At 47.1% G+C, this 18180-nt stretch overlaps 1 protein-coding gene across 1 annotated transcript in view; it reads right to left on the reverse strand.

The window, feature by feature from the left end:
• Nucleotides 1-1757: 1757 nt before the first annotated feature.
• Nucleotides 1758-18180, reverse strand: part of LOC120935505 (zinc finger protein 260-like) — a 30037-nt gene continuing 13614 nt past the window's right edge. The window contains exon 3 of the mRNA XM_040347554.1: nt 1758-3591. Within this exon, the coding sequence (XP_040203488.1) occupies nt 2563-3591 (1029 nt within the window). The 3' untranslated portion in view covers nt 1758-2562. The remainder of the gene's footprint in view (nt 3592-18180) is intronic.

An 18180-nucleotide genomic window follows, 5' to 3' on the forward strand; every position in this document is an offset into this window, starting at 1 on the left:
AAGTACGCCGTACGGGCCTATTGATTTCGACGTGGACGTAAATGACGTAACTCCCGATTCGTGGACGACTTACGCAAACGACGTAAAAAATTCGAACCTCGCGGCGGGAACGGCAGCCATACTTTAACATTGTTATTCCACCTCATAACTTTAGGCCGACTGATAAGCCGGCCTAACTCTTTCTGAATCTACCTATATATTCTTAACTCAGAAAATGCGTCTTTTATTGCTGTTTTGTGACCCTCCAAAAGTGAAGGACTACAGGTCCCAGCATGAACCCCTCACAGCTTAGGATGTGTCACACCCCCCCCCCCCCCAACTAGTGAAGGACTACAGGTCACAGCATGAACCCATGAAATATAAGGGGGTCACATCCTTAGATCTAAGGCATTAATGCTTGGACTTGTAGTCCTTCACTAGTTGCTTCAATTGGTTGGTTCTTGACTGGACCCTGATGTAAGGTGGGGCTCTCTAGGGACCCTGATGTAAGTCCGGAGGCTCTCTGGGGACCCTGATATAAGAAAGGGCTCTCTGGGGATCCTGACGTAAGTAGAGAGGCTCTCTGGGGACCCTGATGTAAAGGGGCACTCTGGGGACCCTGATTGAAGTCGGGAGGCTCTCTGGGGACTCTGTTTTAAGAAGGGGGCTCTTTGGGTTTCCTGTTGTAAGAAAGGGCTCTCTGGGGACCCTGATGTAAGAAAGAGTTCTCTAGGGAACCCTGATGTAAGTGGAGCTCTCTGGGGACCCTGTTTTAAATAGGGAGGCTCTCTGGGGATCCTCATGTAATGAGGGGGGCTCCGAGGACCCTGATGTAAGTGGGGGGACTCTCTGTGGGCTCTTTGGGTTTCCTGTTGTAAGAACGGGCTCTCTGGGGACCCTGATATAAGAAAGGGCTCTCTGGGGATCCTGGCGTAAGTAGAGAGGCTCTCTGGGGACCCTGATGTAAAGGGTCTCTGGGGACCCTGATGTAAGTCGGGAGGCTCTCTGGGGACTCTGTTGTAAGAAGGGGGCTCTTTGGGTTTGCTGATGTAAGAAAGGGCTCTCTGGGGACCCTGATGTAAGAAAGGGCTCTCTGGGGACCCTAATGTAATATATATATATATATATATACACACACATATACATATTATGCATGTGTATACCCGCCCAAGTCTTTTGCTGCGTATACACGATAATTTTTCAGCATGAAAAAAACGTTGTTTTTAAAAAAACGTAATTTAAAATGATCGTGTGTGGGCTGCACATCGTTTTTCAGGTTCAGGTTCAATTTTTTTTTCCGAACATGCTGCATTTTTTAACGTCGTTTTAAACGATGTCGTTTTTCGGGTTGTAAAAACTGATCGTGTGTGCGCTAAAACAACGTAAAAAACCCACGCATGCTCAGAAGCAAGTTATGAGATGGGAGCTCTCGTTCTGGTAAAACTACCGTTCATAATGGAGCAAGCACATTCATCACGCTGTAACAGACAGAAAAGCGCGAATCGTCTTTTACTAACACGGAATCAGCTAAAGCAGCCCAAAGACGAATGGAACTTCCCCTTTATAGTGCCGTCATACGTGTTGTACGTCACCGCGCTTTGCTAGATCATTTTTTAAAATTGATGGTGTGTGGGCAACGTCGTTTTTAATGATGAAGTTGGGAAAACTTTGTTTTTTTGGACATGCTGAAAAACAAAGTTTTTTTCATGCTGAAAAATGATCGTGTGTACGCGGCATATGACTTTCTTTACTTCGCTGTTATGGGCTCTAGCCCCAGATCTTTTGTAGACCCAACAACGCCCCTGATTAGCGCTAAACAGCTGCCCTGTAAAGGCAATGTTTGAATATCGTAGATTTTCGTCATTGCACCGACACACTTTTTTCTTCTTCATTCAATAAATTTTTATTATAATTTTACTTATAACAAGATTGCAATCATAAAATCAGGAAATGATCAAGGTAGAAATCCTATTAGTCAGCAAAATTATTTGACTGGAATGTGGAGGCGGGTCGGGGGTTTAAACTAACTGTATATTTTAATGTGTGTGAAAAAAAACTCAGCAACTGTGAAAGGGTTAATGTGAGCGAAATGGTATCACCCTCCAACCAGCAGGCCCCTGGACCTCATGTGGCCCCCCAAAGAGTTTTGCATGTGGCTCGGGGCCCGTCTGGAGGAATGTTGGGGATGCCATGCAAACATAGTCAGGCAAATGCATGGCTGGAGGGAAGTCGGGGCTGCTATGTTTGCAATGACAACGGCAGTAGGGAATGCATGGGAGCCAGGTAAGTAAATGCTGCATGGTCAGATGTAGGGGGGTGCTGGAGTGGGCCGTAGCCCCCCAGATTTCAAATGTACCCCCTAACCCCCATAAGCTACATTTACACCACTGATTATGACCTGTGTGAATTGTAGCGGCAGCTCCTCCTGCGGCTATCAGTAGGTAGGTGTGTCTGCCGGCCATGATCACTATAATGACAGTTCACTGGAAGCCACACCTATTCTGGTCTCTCTACGCAGCCAATGATTACCTGCAGTGATCGCTGCTGGACCCACTTTGTGCTGATGTACAGGAAGACAGGACTTCAGTGAGGAACAATTCCCTCACTCAGGACAGGAATATGCTTCTCCCCTGTGTGAGATCTCTGATGTGCAGAAAGATCGTACTTCCGTGAAAAACATTTCCCGCACTCAGGACAGGAATATGGTTTTTCCCCCCTGTGCAATCTCTGATGTCTGGAAAGATTGGACTTCTGTGAAAAACATTTCCCGCACTCAAGACAGGAATATGGCTTTTCCCCCGTGTGAGATCTTTGGTGTATGTAAAGAGTGAACATCTGTGAAAAACATTTCCCGCACTCAGGACAGGAATATTTTTTTTCCCCCGTGTGAGATCTCTCATGTGCAGAAAGATTAAACTTATCTGAAACAACTTCCCCGCACTCAGAGTATGAAAATGGCTTCTCTCTTGTGTGCGATCTCTGATGTCTGGAAAGATTGGACTTCTGTGAAAAACATTTCCCGCACTCAGGACAGGAATATGGCTTTTCCCCTGTGTGAGATCTCTCATGTGCAGAAAGAGTAAACTTATCTGAAAAACATTTCCCGCACTCAGGACAGGAAAATGGCTTTTTCCCCGTGTGAGATCTTTGGTGTATGTAAAGATTGGACTTCTGTGAAAAACATTTCCCACACTCAGTACAGGAATATGGCTTCTCACTTGTGTGCGATCTCTCATGTTTTTGATAAGATTCTTTTAATGCAAAACATTTCCCGCACTCAGAACATGAAAATGGCTTCTCTCCCGTGTGCAATTTCTGATGTGTGTAAAGACTGGACTTCCGGGAAAAAGATTTCCCGCACTCAGGACAGGAATTTGGCTTCTCCCCTCTGTGCAATCTCTCATGTGTATCATAACTGGATTTGTTTGAAAAACATTTCCCACACTCAGGACAGGAATACGGCTTTTCACCTGTGTGAGTTCTTGTATGCACAATAAGCCCAGATTTAAAATAGAAACGCTTTCCGCACACAGCACAGGAAAACCTCTTCTCTGTTGGAAGGACGGCACCGTCCCTCACAGCCTGAGGTTCCTCAGGATAAGAGGAATACGATGGTCCATCTACACTGTGTGGTGCCGGATGGACATTTGAGGTAGTCGGGTTTTCTCCTGGACTATACTGTGTGATGTCCTCATCTTCTACTTTACAGTCTGGAGACAAAGTGAGACAATCCTCTGAGGTTTTCCTTATCTCCCGTCCATCTAAAATAGAAATGAAAAGATTAATTACTAGACATGAGTAGATTGATTCCCCTAAACCAGGACTCCGCCCACATCAAGCAGCTTTGTCTCTGAGGATCTTACAATTCCCCCCTCCTTCTGGGTTCACATATGTCTGCATCCAATTCCCATGACATGCGCGTGTGACCGGCTCTCGATGGAGGTTCACACAGGTCTGCAGCAGCCATGGTGCAGATTGCATTTTTGGGTCTGGTTCAGCTGCAAATTCAGGCAAAAATTTGGGCCTGAATCACACCTGAACCGGAGAACAGAAACGCACTAGACCCCAGGCCCAAAACCATGGCCGCATATATGTGAACCCGACCTTAAGGTAACTAGTAAATGGGTCCTTTGAATCTCCTACTGTAACGGAATGGCCCGTGATACCCAGAGACTTTTGAAGGTTGCGGGGTACTCCTGTGCCAGCTTCACTAATGACTCTTGGGTCTAGGGTCATCCTATGTTAAATAGGGGCATAGGATGACTGAGAAATTATATCATGAATTATATGAGATGGGACAATAATGATAATTCATGTATTGCAGGATATCTTGAAATATTACAAGTGGTTTATTCTGACCCCAACAGGTCAATAGGACAGTATTCATTCATGTGGGGACACATAGACTGTTGAGGTGCTAATTAAGTCTACCTGGCTGTAATAATAAAAGCTTTCTGTGATTGCATTTTATTGTCTATTGTGCTAATTAAGTCTTCCTCTCAAGAACCTTTCATTGTGTATGCTAATGACACTGTATTGTGTGAAAGTTCTATTGATGATAGATATGTGTTGGCAGTCTGAAAGGTCAGATGTCTGACCTTTCAGGTGTAGTGGATTAGCATGTCAATTATGTTTACTAAAGGAATGTGTTTTATGAAGCAGGTGGGAATAGCTTATCGCGGTGTCAGAAAGTCTGTCTAAGATGTGGATTGAGGGGGATTCGTTAGCACCAATTTGTGTGATGTTGTGGATGGAGTGAGTCATTGTCCAGATTTGGTTTCTAACTGTATATAACCAGCTGAGTTTACCATTAAAGTGTTCATTCGTATTGGAACCAGAGACAGAGCTGTGTGTGTGTCTCGTTTCTGGGGGAAATACAATGGGTCCTGTCTGCTGGATTGTGGAGTGTCGAGGAGCTGTCATAGGTTGGTGGAATGGAATATCGTAAACAGTGTTAACCCCTGACCGCTACACCTACCAATTAATTTCTTTATTCATGGACCTTAGTCAGAGAGTGAGGAAACAACGAGAACTGCCTTTTATAGGAGTGACAGTGATGAGGAAATTATAGGACGAGTGTCCACACCCCCTCTATCACTCATTGCCATCTTCCCAACACAAGAAGTCCTGCACTTCATTATTTAGTCCATGATTTAGTCATGAATAACAGCGGAGCACCACCAGAGGTCAGAGAATGAGGATGGGGGAGAACAACCAAGATGAAGACTGGACTGATCCTGAAGACCTCCATCATTGGGTTATTGACTTCTCCTTATTTATCACTTTCTGTTTAAGGTTCCAAATGTTTAAACATGGAAATGCATTATTATCAACATGTAAAAGTAGTGCTATTGTGTTCTGCTGACAATGATCATTGCTGGCTGCTATAGCTACTGGTAGTGATCTCATAAAAAAAGTCGATCCATCCAGCCTGCCTCAGAATCTCCATAAATCCAGTCTAGATACATAAATTGTGTCTGCAGCACAGAGAAGGAAGATTATCTGAGAGAAATACAGGAATACAGGACGGGGAACACAGCTCAGGAAAGTGACCAGGGTATTCTATCACCCGGTCCTTGCCCTTCTCTGGACCAATCAGTGAGCAGTATGGGTGAAGGAATGTATTTAGTGTTAATGACCCACCTGTGCTGATCTCTATAAATGTCCCCGTTATTCCATCCTCCTCCATAGACTGCTGATCTTCCCTCACATACCTCTCTTCTTCTTCTGCTTTAATCTCTACTTTTATATCATTCCGTTCTTCTCCCTAAACCAAGAACATTACATATGTAAAATATAAGCTTAAATATTGTGATATCACATACAAAACTCCACACATCGTTTCCACAAGTCCATGTTTTACATACTCCGTCCCACCAACCTTGTAATGGTGAGGAATGGTGTGATCTTCCTGTGTGGAATACTGAGAATACAGAGGACGGGGACATTTCTTTGGAGGGTTCCTGGTATTAGGTGGCTCCATCATATCCTTGTATTCTTCTGAAAACTCCTCCATCACTCCATACTCCTCATCCTCCTCTTTATTCTCTTCTTTAACAACAATATTATCACCCCCGAGGATTCCACTCTGAAAGATAAAATATAACATTCATTGTAACAAACATGCTTCTGTATAAATCATAACTACCAATAATTGTTCCTCATCTACCTGATGATGGTGAGGGATGGTGTTATCTTCCTGTGTGGAATCCCGGGAATACAGAGGACGGGGACATCTCTCTGGTGGGTTCCCATTACTGGATCCATCTGTAGGAAACACACACACTGACTGAATACATTGTTTCTATGTGTTTATCAGATGATGGGGGATCTAGGTGGAGCCTCCGTACTGCTCTCTCCTTTACAATAAAGTCTCCTCTTACCCGGTGATGTGAGGGGCGGCTGATTGTCCATCATGACGTCCTTGTAGAGATCCTTGTGTCCTTCTAAATATTCCCACTCCTGTATGGAGAAATAGACAGTGACATCCTGACACCTTATAGGAACCTGACACACACAATGATACAGTCACCATCCAGACACATCCCTTGTCTGTTACTGGATAATGTCCCAGAATTCCCGGCACCGCTCACCTCTCCTGTCAGCAGCTCCATCATCTTCTTGGTGACTTCTAGAATCTTCTCCATGTTGTGTCTCTCAGGTTTTAGGGAGTCACATGGAGGCACTGTGATGGTCATATGATCACCTGACTTCAGAAGAGGAAATCTCTGTATTGAGGAACCAATAGGAATATGATGTTAGGATCCCAGAATCCCCATCTTTTCGGTCAGGTCTTTGTTTTATTAATAGAGATAAGAGTGATGTCATGTGACCTCCCAGAATCCTCCTCACCTCTCCAGTCAGCAGGTAGATGATCTCCAGGGTGAGGTTAAGTATCTTCTCAGTCATGTGACTCCGGTCCTCCTCCATCCTCATTGGTGCCATCATTTGATCTATACAGGTCTCCTTGTAGACGGATAACTTTGGGAAATGTAAGTAAGTATTATTTGGATGGTATTGGTCACAAAATAAAAGGATGTGGATACGGGGCCTAAGGGCCTGGTATGCTCTTGGAGGGGAACCCATGCCGTTTTTTTATTTAAAATTCGGCGTGGAGTTCCCCCTCCAGATTCATACCAAACGCAGCTGACACAGTGCACTGCGATTACCTGCGGTTGTGTGCAGATAGCTGTGCCAAATCGTTCCTGGACGCAGTCAATTCTATTTTTTTTATCTGCACCAAACCCCAGGTAACAAAACCGCAGCTAAATGCAGTGTGTGAGGGGGGCCATAGGAAAGCATTGTGTGCTTTTAGCTGCGGTAGAATCCGCAGCTAAAAGCACCATTCTATCCATCTGTGTGAAAGCGGCCTTACATCTGAATCCATACGAGAGGAGTGTGGAGGAGGCATGTGGAGCATAACAGTGATAGTGATGAGTATGTAGAGGAGAGGAGTGTGGAGGGTATGACAGTGTGCATTATGTACAGGAGAGGAGTGTGAAGGGTATTACAGTGGGGAGTATGTACAGGAGAGGAGTGTGGAGGGGATGATGGGGGCAGTATATACAGAAGAGTAGTGTGGAGGGTATGATGGGGGCAGTATATACAGAAGAGTAGTGTGGAGGGTATGATGGGGGCAGTATGTACAGTAGAGGAGTGTTGAGGGGATGACAGTGGGCTGTATGTACAGGAGAGGAGTGTGGAGGGGATGACAGTGGGCACTATGTACAGGAGAGGAGTGTGGAGGGGATGACAGTGGGCACTATGTACAGGAGAGGAGTGTGGAGGGGATGACAGTGGGCTGTATGTACAGGAGAGGAGTGTGGAGGGGATGACAGTGGGCAGTATGTACAGGAGAGGAGTGTGGAGGGGATGATGGGGGCAGTATGTACAGGAGAGGAGTGCAGAGGGGATGACAGTGGGCAGTATGTACAGGAGAGGAGTGTGGAGGGGATTATGGGGGCAGTATGTACAGGAGAGGAGTGTGGAAGGTATGATGGGGGCAGTATGTACAGGAAAGGTGTGGGGAAGGTATGATGGGGCAGAATGGGGAGGGATTTTTTGCAGTGTCTATGGGGTGACCAGTGAGTGATGTTGGGAAGAGAAGGGAAGGAAAATTACCATGGAATGATGTCCCTCAGCTGGGGGGTAAGAAGCAGCTCTGAGTGACGTGTGTCAGCTGAATGTATGAAGTGGTCTGAGGGTCATGCAAGCTGGGGTGAGTTGGGGGCTGAGAAGTGGTCAGATATAGATAATTATAATTTAAAAAAGCTATTGTGCTCATCCACTACTATATACAGAACAATGAATCATACAACAGTACTACTCAATGAAAATAACCTCCTGTTATGAGATACCAGCCCCTAGCACTCTGTATGCTCAGATGATGTGAAGGTAATTGATGACCATTCATGTAACCCTGTGTTATCCAGGCTCTCAGTCTGTAAAATCAGAGGTGTAAACTCACCACATATACACAGGGTTACATGAATGGTCACAAATTACTTTTACATTACCTGGACTGAGCGATTGGAGGAAGTTTATATAGACTGATATGTGTTTTAGCTTGGGAGGAGATATCTATCAGCTGTAATCAGGCTGCAGATTCCCCCCCCCCCCACACTCACTGTCTCTTCTGATTCTCCTTATCTTAACCCTTCAATGCAATAAATGCACAAGAATTCCTCCTGAAACTTTGCACCTTTCCACCCTAGGACACAATCCTTAGGCCCCATACAAATTCAGCCAGAAACTCGGTCGGAGCTGGATTCTGCCGAGAAACTCGGTCGTGTGTACACTTTTCAGCGAGGAAGCCGACGAGGAACTCGTCGGGCCGAAAAGAGAACATGTTCTCTATTTCCTCGTTGTTCAATGAGGAAAGTCGGCCTGCCGAGATCCTCGGCGGCTTCAACACTGAACTCGACGAGGAACTCGATGTGTTTGGCACGTCGAGTTCCTCGGACGTGTGTACGGGGCCTCAGAGAAAAAAAAATCTGCTCATCTCCTCCCCGAATTTGGTGTGAGCAGTAGCCAACCCAACAGTAGCTACAGTGAGCTCCGCCTCCCGGTTCTCTCAACACACGGCACTGGTGATTGGGGGTGTTTAAGTCAGAGATCACAGAGAGAGCGCAGGAGACTGTGCTAATGGACACCCCGCCTGAATAGTCTGAATAATGTGCCCGGGTCTCAGGCAGTTAAAAACCCGGGCACGTCATAATTAGACTTGATCCCACCATTGCTGGCCTACGGATGACCTCAGACGTTCACAAAGTTGCCGCCTTCGCGGACGATCTGATTTTCTTTCTGACGGATCCGCTGACGTCTCTGCCTAATCTACTTCACTCCTTCCGGGAGTATGGCACCTTGTCATGCTTCCAAATTAATTTATCGAAATCCTCTGCTCTCAACATTACAGTGGAGCAGGACATAATCAGACTTCTACATCCTTCTTTTCTATTTCATTGGGCGACTGACTCTGTTCGTTATCTGGGAATACATATGACGCCAGACCCTGTTACTGTTTACCCAGCAAATTTTGAGCCACTCCTTGTGAGTATGAGAGCTGACCTACTTCCCTGGCATTCACTCATGTTGACCTGGTTTGGCCGATGCAGTGCTCTTAAGATGACATAACTGCCAAAGGTTTTCTATCCTTTACAAGCTCTCCCCATCAGGTTACCTCCCGTTTTCTTCAAGCAAGTGAACTCCCTTTTCCGGGAATTTGTGTGGTCTCATCGGAAACCTTGTCTCCAACTTCTCCATCTCCCTATAAGACACGGGGGAATGGGTCTTTCAGATGTGCGGGCATACTACAGGGGGATTTTACCTCACCAGGTTAGTGGACTGGCACTGCCATGTGGAGGCAAAACACTGGGTGGCTATGGAGCTTGAAGACTCTCAAGCTGGCCCTGGATTGCCTCCCAGCTGCCAAAAGACCTTTGTGCCTATCCTACTCTAGGTGGCACCAATATGGTTGTTAGAGACACTTTCCAGAACTCTTCACTCTCCCCATTGCTGTCACACACGATCCCTATTATGGGGTATCCGGAGTTCCAACCAGGCCTTCACAACCCGCAGTTCCGAAGTCTGCTGCACAGTGGTCGTCTCCATCTCTACGACTTCTTGGGGCCGATGGAAAGCTCTCCTCCACTGCCCTAACGAACACCTTGGTCCCCCCATTTTGGGGTAGCTTCCAGCTCCGGCACTTCCTCCGACAGTATGCTCGGTCTCTGGGTGTCTCCCGTCAGTTTACGGAAATAGAGGATATTTGCCATAGACAGGATCCAATTCGCCACTGTCTATCCATTATCTACGTTGCTGTGATCCAACCAAAAGAAGATTTCACCCTGGTTTTCCTCTCTAAGTGGGAAATCAGATCTTGCTATACGCTTCACTGATCCTCAAAAGGAGAAAATTCTGCATTTTGCCCAGAAATCTTCGATCGCCACTAAGGTCCAAGAAACCAGTTACAAGATATTGACTAGGTGGTATCAGGTTCCTGCTACTCTACACCGCATTTTCCCACAGGTACCAGATACATGTTGGCGATGCAACGCTGATTGAGGCACAATGCTTCACATTTTTTGGAACTGCCCAAGAATCAAGCCGTTCTTGCAGGAGGTGGCTTCATCCATTAAAGATCTGACCGATGTTGATCTAGCAGGAAACCCGGCGGCATGTCTGCTGCACCTCAACACAGCCCATCAAAAAATATAAGACATCCCTCACGATCCAGCTGCTGAATGCTACTAAGACATGTATTCCTCTGCAATGGAGATCTGTGATTCCCCCATCAAAGTCTCTTTGGTACTCCAAAATAAATGAACTTAGGGACATGGAGGATCTTACGGTGACCTTATACAAGAGGGAGGAGACCTTCTGGGACACCTGGAGGCCATGGCAACATTTTATATACACGGATGCCTATCTACGGGAGGTTTCACAACCAGGGTGAATGCCTGATCTTGGCCCTGGACGAGCGACCTTGTGACATGGCTATTTTATATCTCCGAGATTGTGTTTTTTTCACCCCCTCTTCACCTTTCCTGTGTAATCTTCCTTTTTAACCCCCCCCCCCCCCCTTTGTGCTCTGAAGACATTTTTCCACGGCCTCTGGGGCCCCCTAAGTGACCCCAGGTTCTTATTGCTATAGTTCAGTGGTTCTCAACCTCTCTAGTGCCGTGACCCTTGATAACATTTCTCAAGTTGTGGGGACCCCTAACATTAAAAAAAATTTGTAGCGTAGGTTGTCAGCACCCAAGGCAAGTCAAGTAATTTACGCCCCTAACCCATGGACATTTAGCGCTTCCTGAGTCCCTTCCACTCAAAAAGTATTAAAACCCCTTATGGTACATTTTAGGATGTACCACTCTTTGTTCTCATTTCTTTCCCTTTTATCTCTCTATCCTAATTTCTAGTCCCCCCCCCCCCCATTCCTCTCTCTAGCCGTCTTTCTTGTTCTTTCTCTCCCTATTTCTTTGTTACTTCCTTTTTTTTCCTTTCCTTTCCACATATTCTCTATTTTTATTCCTTCCCTTGCTCCTTAGTGTGGGGGGAATGGGATGAGTGGCAATGCTGGTGGAGAGTTGGGATGAGTGGCAATACTGGGGGGGGGTTTCTGACTGGCCAACTTAGGTGCTCTTGATGAAGGTCATCTGCTGATCTGAGAACAGTAGTGGGGACTTTTAATGGCAACTATAATCACAGGTAGTGTTACTCACAGTGTCCGACTTTGTGGTGTCTCGTGGCAGTGACACCTATGCTGAAATCAGGAGATAGGGTCTCCTCCATCCCCTCCCACTTCACATTCCTCACCAGTCAGCTGACCTCTAGTCTCTGCCCCCCAGCTATGTCGTGAACTGAATCGGTAGCTGCAAAGAAGCTGAGTGGGCGGCCGCGGGCTCCTGGGTGGCCACTAAAAGGCTGGGAGAGTGGTGCAGGCTTCAGAAACAGCCCAGGATTTGGTGACCCCTGCAAAATCATCATTTGACCCCCGAGGGGGTCCCGAGCTCCAGGTTGAGAACCACTGCTATAGTTAGAAGTGGTATTTGATGCCTCTAGCTAAGCCAGTAGTTCTGATGGCTGATAACCAATTTAACGTTTGTATGCTCTTAAATGCTCTGTTTTTGCTATTATTTTACTGTTATGTTTATTATAGCTGAGCGGTCCATATTATGTACAATTTCTAATGCATGTTGGTTTTCTATGTACCCCTTTTTGCTTTTCCTGCTTGTTTTGTATTGTACAATTTTGGGTACACAAACAAATAAAAGAATTACAAAAAAAAAAAACCCCGGGCACGTGATTCAAGACCCGGACTGTCCAGTTGAATCCTGGACAGGTGGCGCTCTGAGTCCTCCTCTTCTCCAGTGCCCTGTTGTAGAGCTCCTCTCCCTCAGGGCACTCATGTGGACGCATTTCTGTGTCATGCTGCTGCATCCATTGACACAGACAGCAGTACTCGGCCCCACCCCCGCATCATCGGATTTGATTGGCGGCAGCAGCAGAAGCCAATGGCTGTGCTGCCATTGATCTATCCAATCAGTACCCGATACACCGTTGGAGGTGGTGTGCTTGTCCACATCACTGGAAAGACCGGGTTCAGGTAAGTAAGGGGGTTCTGCTGCATCATAAGAGTTTTTTCACCTTAATGCATAGAATGCATTAAGGTGAAAAACCATGAGGGTTTACAACTCCTTTAATTCCAAAATGAAGAGAACGTTTCGGGCCTCGTAAGTGGGGTAATGTTCTGCCCCTGAAGGGGTTAATCTAGGTTTCCACACTATATATGTGTGTATCATCATCTGCTGGAGATAAAAGACGTCACAGTGACTATGGAGGAAGAGGACGGACATGACGGGGGTTACTGGGTGTAAATTAAGGTGACCAGATTTTTTAAATGAAATCCGGGGACATATTTTTCCTTTACTAGTAATGGCAACAATCAGCGACTCTCTGCCCGTCGCCGCCCGCCTCACAGCCTCTCAAGTCTTACTCTTCGGGCCCCGGCTACTACTGGATGGGGAGCGGAGGAGGATCACTCCGCCAGGGAAGGCAAGGAGATAGGCAGGTGGTTGGCCAGGATTTGAGCCAAGGCAGAAGAACATGCAAATAAAGTTGAATGGGCATGCGCCCGAAACTGAAGAAATATTCCTTTCACTCCAACCAGCACATGATCATCAGAAAGGGACAAAGATAATGGGAAAAATACAATCCCCCTATGCTAGTAGGCACGGCGGAGCGGGGGAGTGTAATTCTATTTTTTTTTTTTTTAATTCTCTACTGATTGTCTTTGAAATTGCCCCTGCCCCCTATTAAATCCAATCTGGGGACAAAACCAGGGACAGACTTGGTCCGGGGACAGTGTCCTCAATCAGGGGACTGTCCCCTGAAACTGGGGATGTCTGGTCACCCTAGTGTAAATAGAAAATAAGATCTTATTACCTCCTCTGCTGCCTCTTCCAACAATGTCTTTCTCTCTACTTCCTCCCGACTCACCTCTCACCTGAAACTTCCTGTCTGTACCTGACATCACTTCCTGTCTGTATTCCATACAGACTTCCTGTCTGGGTAGACTTGAGATCGCCACCTTGTGGAGCTCAGCCTCAGATGAACTGCAACCCAGAGAAACGTCTCGTAGTGTGAACACGGCCTTGTGCTGTGTGTATGTACTGTATATCCTCATAGATGGGTCATCTCCACTCCCACCAAGGGGGAGATAAATATATTACTGCCTAATCCAGCCTTTCTTAGCCAGGGATCCACCAAAGGTTTCTAGGGGTTCCTTGAGCAAATGAACAATTTCTGTCTCTCAGTAACAACTGACATCAATGATCTGTAAGGAGGGCAGTCTTCCCACTGATGACAATGTAAGAATGTCCTTCTCCTATAAGTCACCATTGTAAAAGACCACTACACTGACCACTAGAAACGGGATTCCAAAGCGGCGTGACCGGATGTCAGAGTGAGTGGACGTGTGCAAGCTAGCTCAGGCTCTCGCTCCATAGTATGAGATAGGTGACTGGTGGGGAGGTGAGTGAGCCCGGCTCAAGAGCTGAGATCTCCCGACGCAGAGAAATTGACAGAGGTGGAGAGGAGGGGTGGTGAGGGAGACCGAGAGTACCCTGTCAGCTGTGTATAGCGGGCTGAGACAAGGGGTGAAAGAGACTAAAGGAGAGCAAGTCAGCCTGGCATAATATTGGAGATCTCCCAGTGTCCTGTCGAGAAATTCCCCCTGTCGAATAATGCGCAGTATGGAGCCGCGGAACATCGGAATTTACGATCAGCTGTAGATGGCGCCTTCGCACAATAGCCGACATTGTGCCACACGCTCCCGATGCTCCTGCAAGGGGCGGAATTATTCATTATAGGCACGTGTGAGGGGCGGATGCCTACAGAAGGGGGCATGTTTTGTAATGATAACCAGTGCTTTTTCTTGTGTAATCTAGCTAAATAGGCCCTGCAACTAGGGTTGCCACCTCATCCCTCTAAAACAGAACACATATGAATTACACAGGTTCTCAGGCTAATTTAATTTAGATAAGCCTCCACTTGAGTTCAATTACCACCTTAATCAGCCACAGAACCTGTGTAATTCATATTCTGTTTTAAAGGGATGAGGTGGCAACCCTACCTGCAACCCCACCCATCAACATTGAAAAACCAGACCTCATCTTAACAGCACTGCCCATTATTACAAAATATGCCCCGTTCTGAAGAAATCCGCCCCTTGCAGACTTGCATGAGCATCGACAGCATGTGGCAGAATGTTTTGGCTATTGTGCGCAGGTGCCGTCTACAGCTGATCGTAAAGTCTGATGTTCGGAGGCTTCCGGCGGCTCCGTACTTGCGCAAGCGCAGTACTGGGCGGGCATTATTCGACAGGGGGCATTTCTCGTCAGAACATCAGCACAGAGAACGTAACAGAGGCGGAGAGGAAAGGAGGGGCGGTGAGAGAGCCCATGAGTACCCTGTCAGCTGTGTGTAGTGGGCCGAGACAAGGAGGTGAAAGCGCTGCCGGGGAGTGAGCCAGCTCGGCTCTACAGTGGAGACTTCCCGAAGTGGGGGGATGGGGCAGTGAGAGAGCCCGTGAGACAGAGTGGAGCCGGGGGTATGCAGAAAGCCTTGGAACAGCAGGATTTGTAACCGCCTTGACGCGGAAAAAGGGAGAATAGCTGGCTCAGGATGAAGGTGCTGGCACGCAAGCACAGCCACAGCGAGCTGCAAAAGGGAATCGGGGGGCAGCAGCTAAGTTGGCGCGATTCTCCCACACCCCCAGCTTAGGGTGACCACATTTCCAAGCTGCCATTCAGGGACACACCCTCTCTCTCACCTTCCCCAAAACAGATAAGGGGGGGGGAATGTAGTCTCAGGGGTTGATGGGGAATTCGGTGGTGGGTTATTTGTCAGGTGAATGTGCCACTTGCCACCAGATGCAGTGCTGCTGTCACTCCCTCTGCATGAGCCACGTGCATTGATGGAAAGAAGTGGAGTCACGATCTGGAGAGTGAAGATCACACCAGTCCCTGCTGGGTGCCGTAGAAGGAGGAGGTGCCGAGGTGGGTGGGGACAGCAGTGCTGCACTAGGCGCAGGCCTCGCTCCCGGCCTCACTGTCTGGAGAGTAAATTGTCACTGGTTGCAAGATGCCAGGCAGCGCCGGCCCTAGTAACCAGTTCTGGAAATGTAGTTACTAGTTAGTAGGGGGTGGCTGTGTCCTCTATTTCATTCCGGGACACTGTATTGTCCCAGAATGAAGGTGCCCGGGACCAGGGACAGACATGTCAATTGCGGGACAGTCCCGGGCAATCCGGGACACGTGGGCACCCTACCCCAGCTCAATCACCAGCAAAGGGGGACCAGCAGCTGCAAGCTAAAAAGGTCAACTCCTGTAGGTCATCATTATGTGAATTATCTGATCAATTGAAGGGTATTAAGGAGGAGTCATCCTTTGTATGACATGACGTACAAAAAGTACAGGAGCAGACAACAGCCTTAGGCCCCTTTCACACTCAGCGGAGTCCACCAGCTCAGCGGGAGATCGCTCCGTTGTTCTCCACTGAGCCGGCGGATGACAGGTCCGTCTCTGCTCACTGAGCATGGAAGAACCTGTCAGAGCCCCGCTGATTTCTACAGGGAGATTGGACAAAAATATTTTTAGCAGATCGTATAGAAGGCGGGTGCTAGAGGACACATCTCCGCTGACATCTGCATGCCCATAGGAGTCAATGGGTGGCCCACTCGGATCCGCCTGAAAAACAGACAGGTGGATCCAAGCGGGCTTATCATGTGAAAGGGGCCTTAGAGGGGAGGATTAGCTCAGTTGAGGATCATCTGAATCCAATAAAGGGCTGATATTCCTGACCACTGCACTCTGTATAATGTGGCTGTATATGATATGCTCCTCACTACTGCACTCTGTATGATGGGCTGTATATGATATACCCCTCACCACTGTACTCTGTATAATGTGGCTGTATATGATATGCTCCTCACTACTGCACTCTATATGATGGGCTGTATATGATATACCCCTCACCACTGCACTCTGTAGGATGGGCTGAATATGATATACTAATTACCACTGCACTCTGTATGATGAGCTGTATATGATATACTCTTGACCACTGCACTCTGTATGATGAGCTGTATATGATATACTCCTAACCACTGTACTCTGTATGATGAGCTGTATATAATATACTCCTCACCAGTGCACTCTGTATGATGGGCTGTATATGATATGCTCCTGACCACTGCACTCTGTATGATGAGCTGTATATAATATACTCCTTACCAATGCACTCTGTACGATGGGCTGTATATTATATACTCCTGACCACTGCACTCTGTATATGACATACTCCTGACCACTGCACTCTGTATGATGGGCTGTATATGATATACTCCTGACCACTGCACTCTGTATGATGAGCTGTATATAATATACTCCTTACCACTGCACTCTGTATGATGAGCTGTATATAATATACTCCTTACCACTGCACTCTGTATGATGAGCTGTATATGATATACTCCTTACCACTGCACTCTGTATGATGGGCTGTATATAATATACTCCTTACCACTGCACTCTTGGTCATTATTGATGAATACCACAAAACTGCTGCCCTGTAAAGGCTTTTAAAGCATCACCTATGAGCAATATTTGAATATCGTAGATTTTTGTCATTGCACCGACACACACTTTTTTTTCTTCTATCAATACGTTTTTATTATAATTTTACTTATAACAAGATTGCAGTCATAGAATCAGGAAATAGTAAAGGAAGAAATCCAATTGGTCAGGAAAATGACTTGTCTGGAATGTGGAGGCGGAGTCATCATTAATTTGTGTACAACAGGGCTCAAAATTTCAAGTCCTGAACTATTAGCCAGGCCTTAAGGGTTACTTTCTACCAGTTGCCCCACCCAACCCCTACCCTGCCCCGCCCCTAAACACGCCCTCATAAATTATCTCATGAAATTACACTTAAATGTTTTATGCAGAATTAAGTTACAAAAATAAATATTAACAACAACTTTATCAGTGCCCCTCCGCACAGCCTCACCTGTGCTAATCAATGCAGGCTCACCTGTGCCCACCATTGTAGCCTCACCTGTGCCCACCATTGCAGCCTCACCTGTGCCCACCATTGCAGGCTCACCTGTGCTAATCAATGCAGGCTCACCTGTGCCCACCATTGTAGCCTCACCTGTGCCCACCATTGCAGCCTCACTTGTGTCCACCAATACAGCCGCCACACTGTGCCCACCATTGCAGCCTCACTGTGCCCACCATTACAGCCTCACCTGTGTCCATCAATGCAGCCTCACTGTGCCCACCATTGCCACCTCACTGTGCTCACCATTGCAGCCACATTGTGCCCACCATTGCAGCCACACTGTGCCCACTATTTCAGCCACACTGTGCCCACTATTGCAGCCACACTGTGCCCACTATTGCAGCCACACTGTGCCCAATTTCCACTATTGCAACCTTGCCTGGGCAGAGGAAGAGAGGGCAGCCGGATCATGACTGGAGGAAGAGGAGAGCCATGGGATAGCCCGCTGTTACAGCTTACATTACAATTGCCTCGGCTCCGCATCACACACAGCCCTGCCTCCTCCTGACCACGGTGCCTGCAATAGACAGAACGCATCCTAGCATTGGACCCCTGTTCTATCACAGGCTTCGGGTCAGG

This window comes from Rana temporaria, chromosome 4 (assembly GCF_905171775.1).
Source record: "Rana temporaria chromosome 4, aRanTem1.1, whole genome shotgun sequence".
In the NCBI taxonomy this organism is placed as follows: Eukaryota; Metazoa; Chordata; class Amphibia; order Anura; family Ranidae; genus Rana; species Rana temporaria.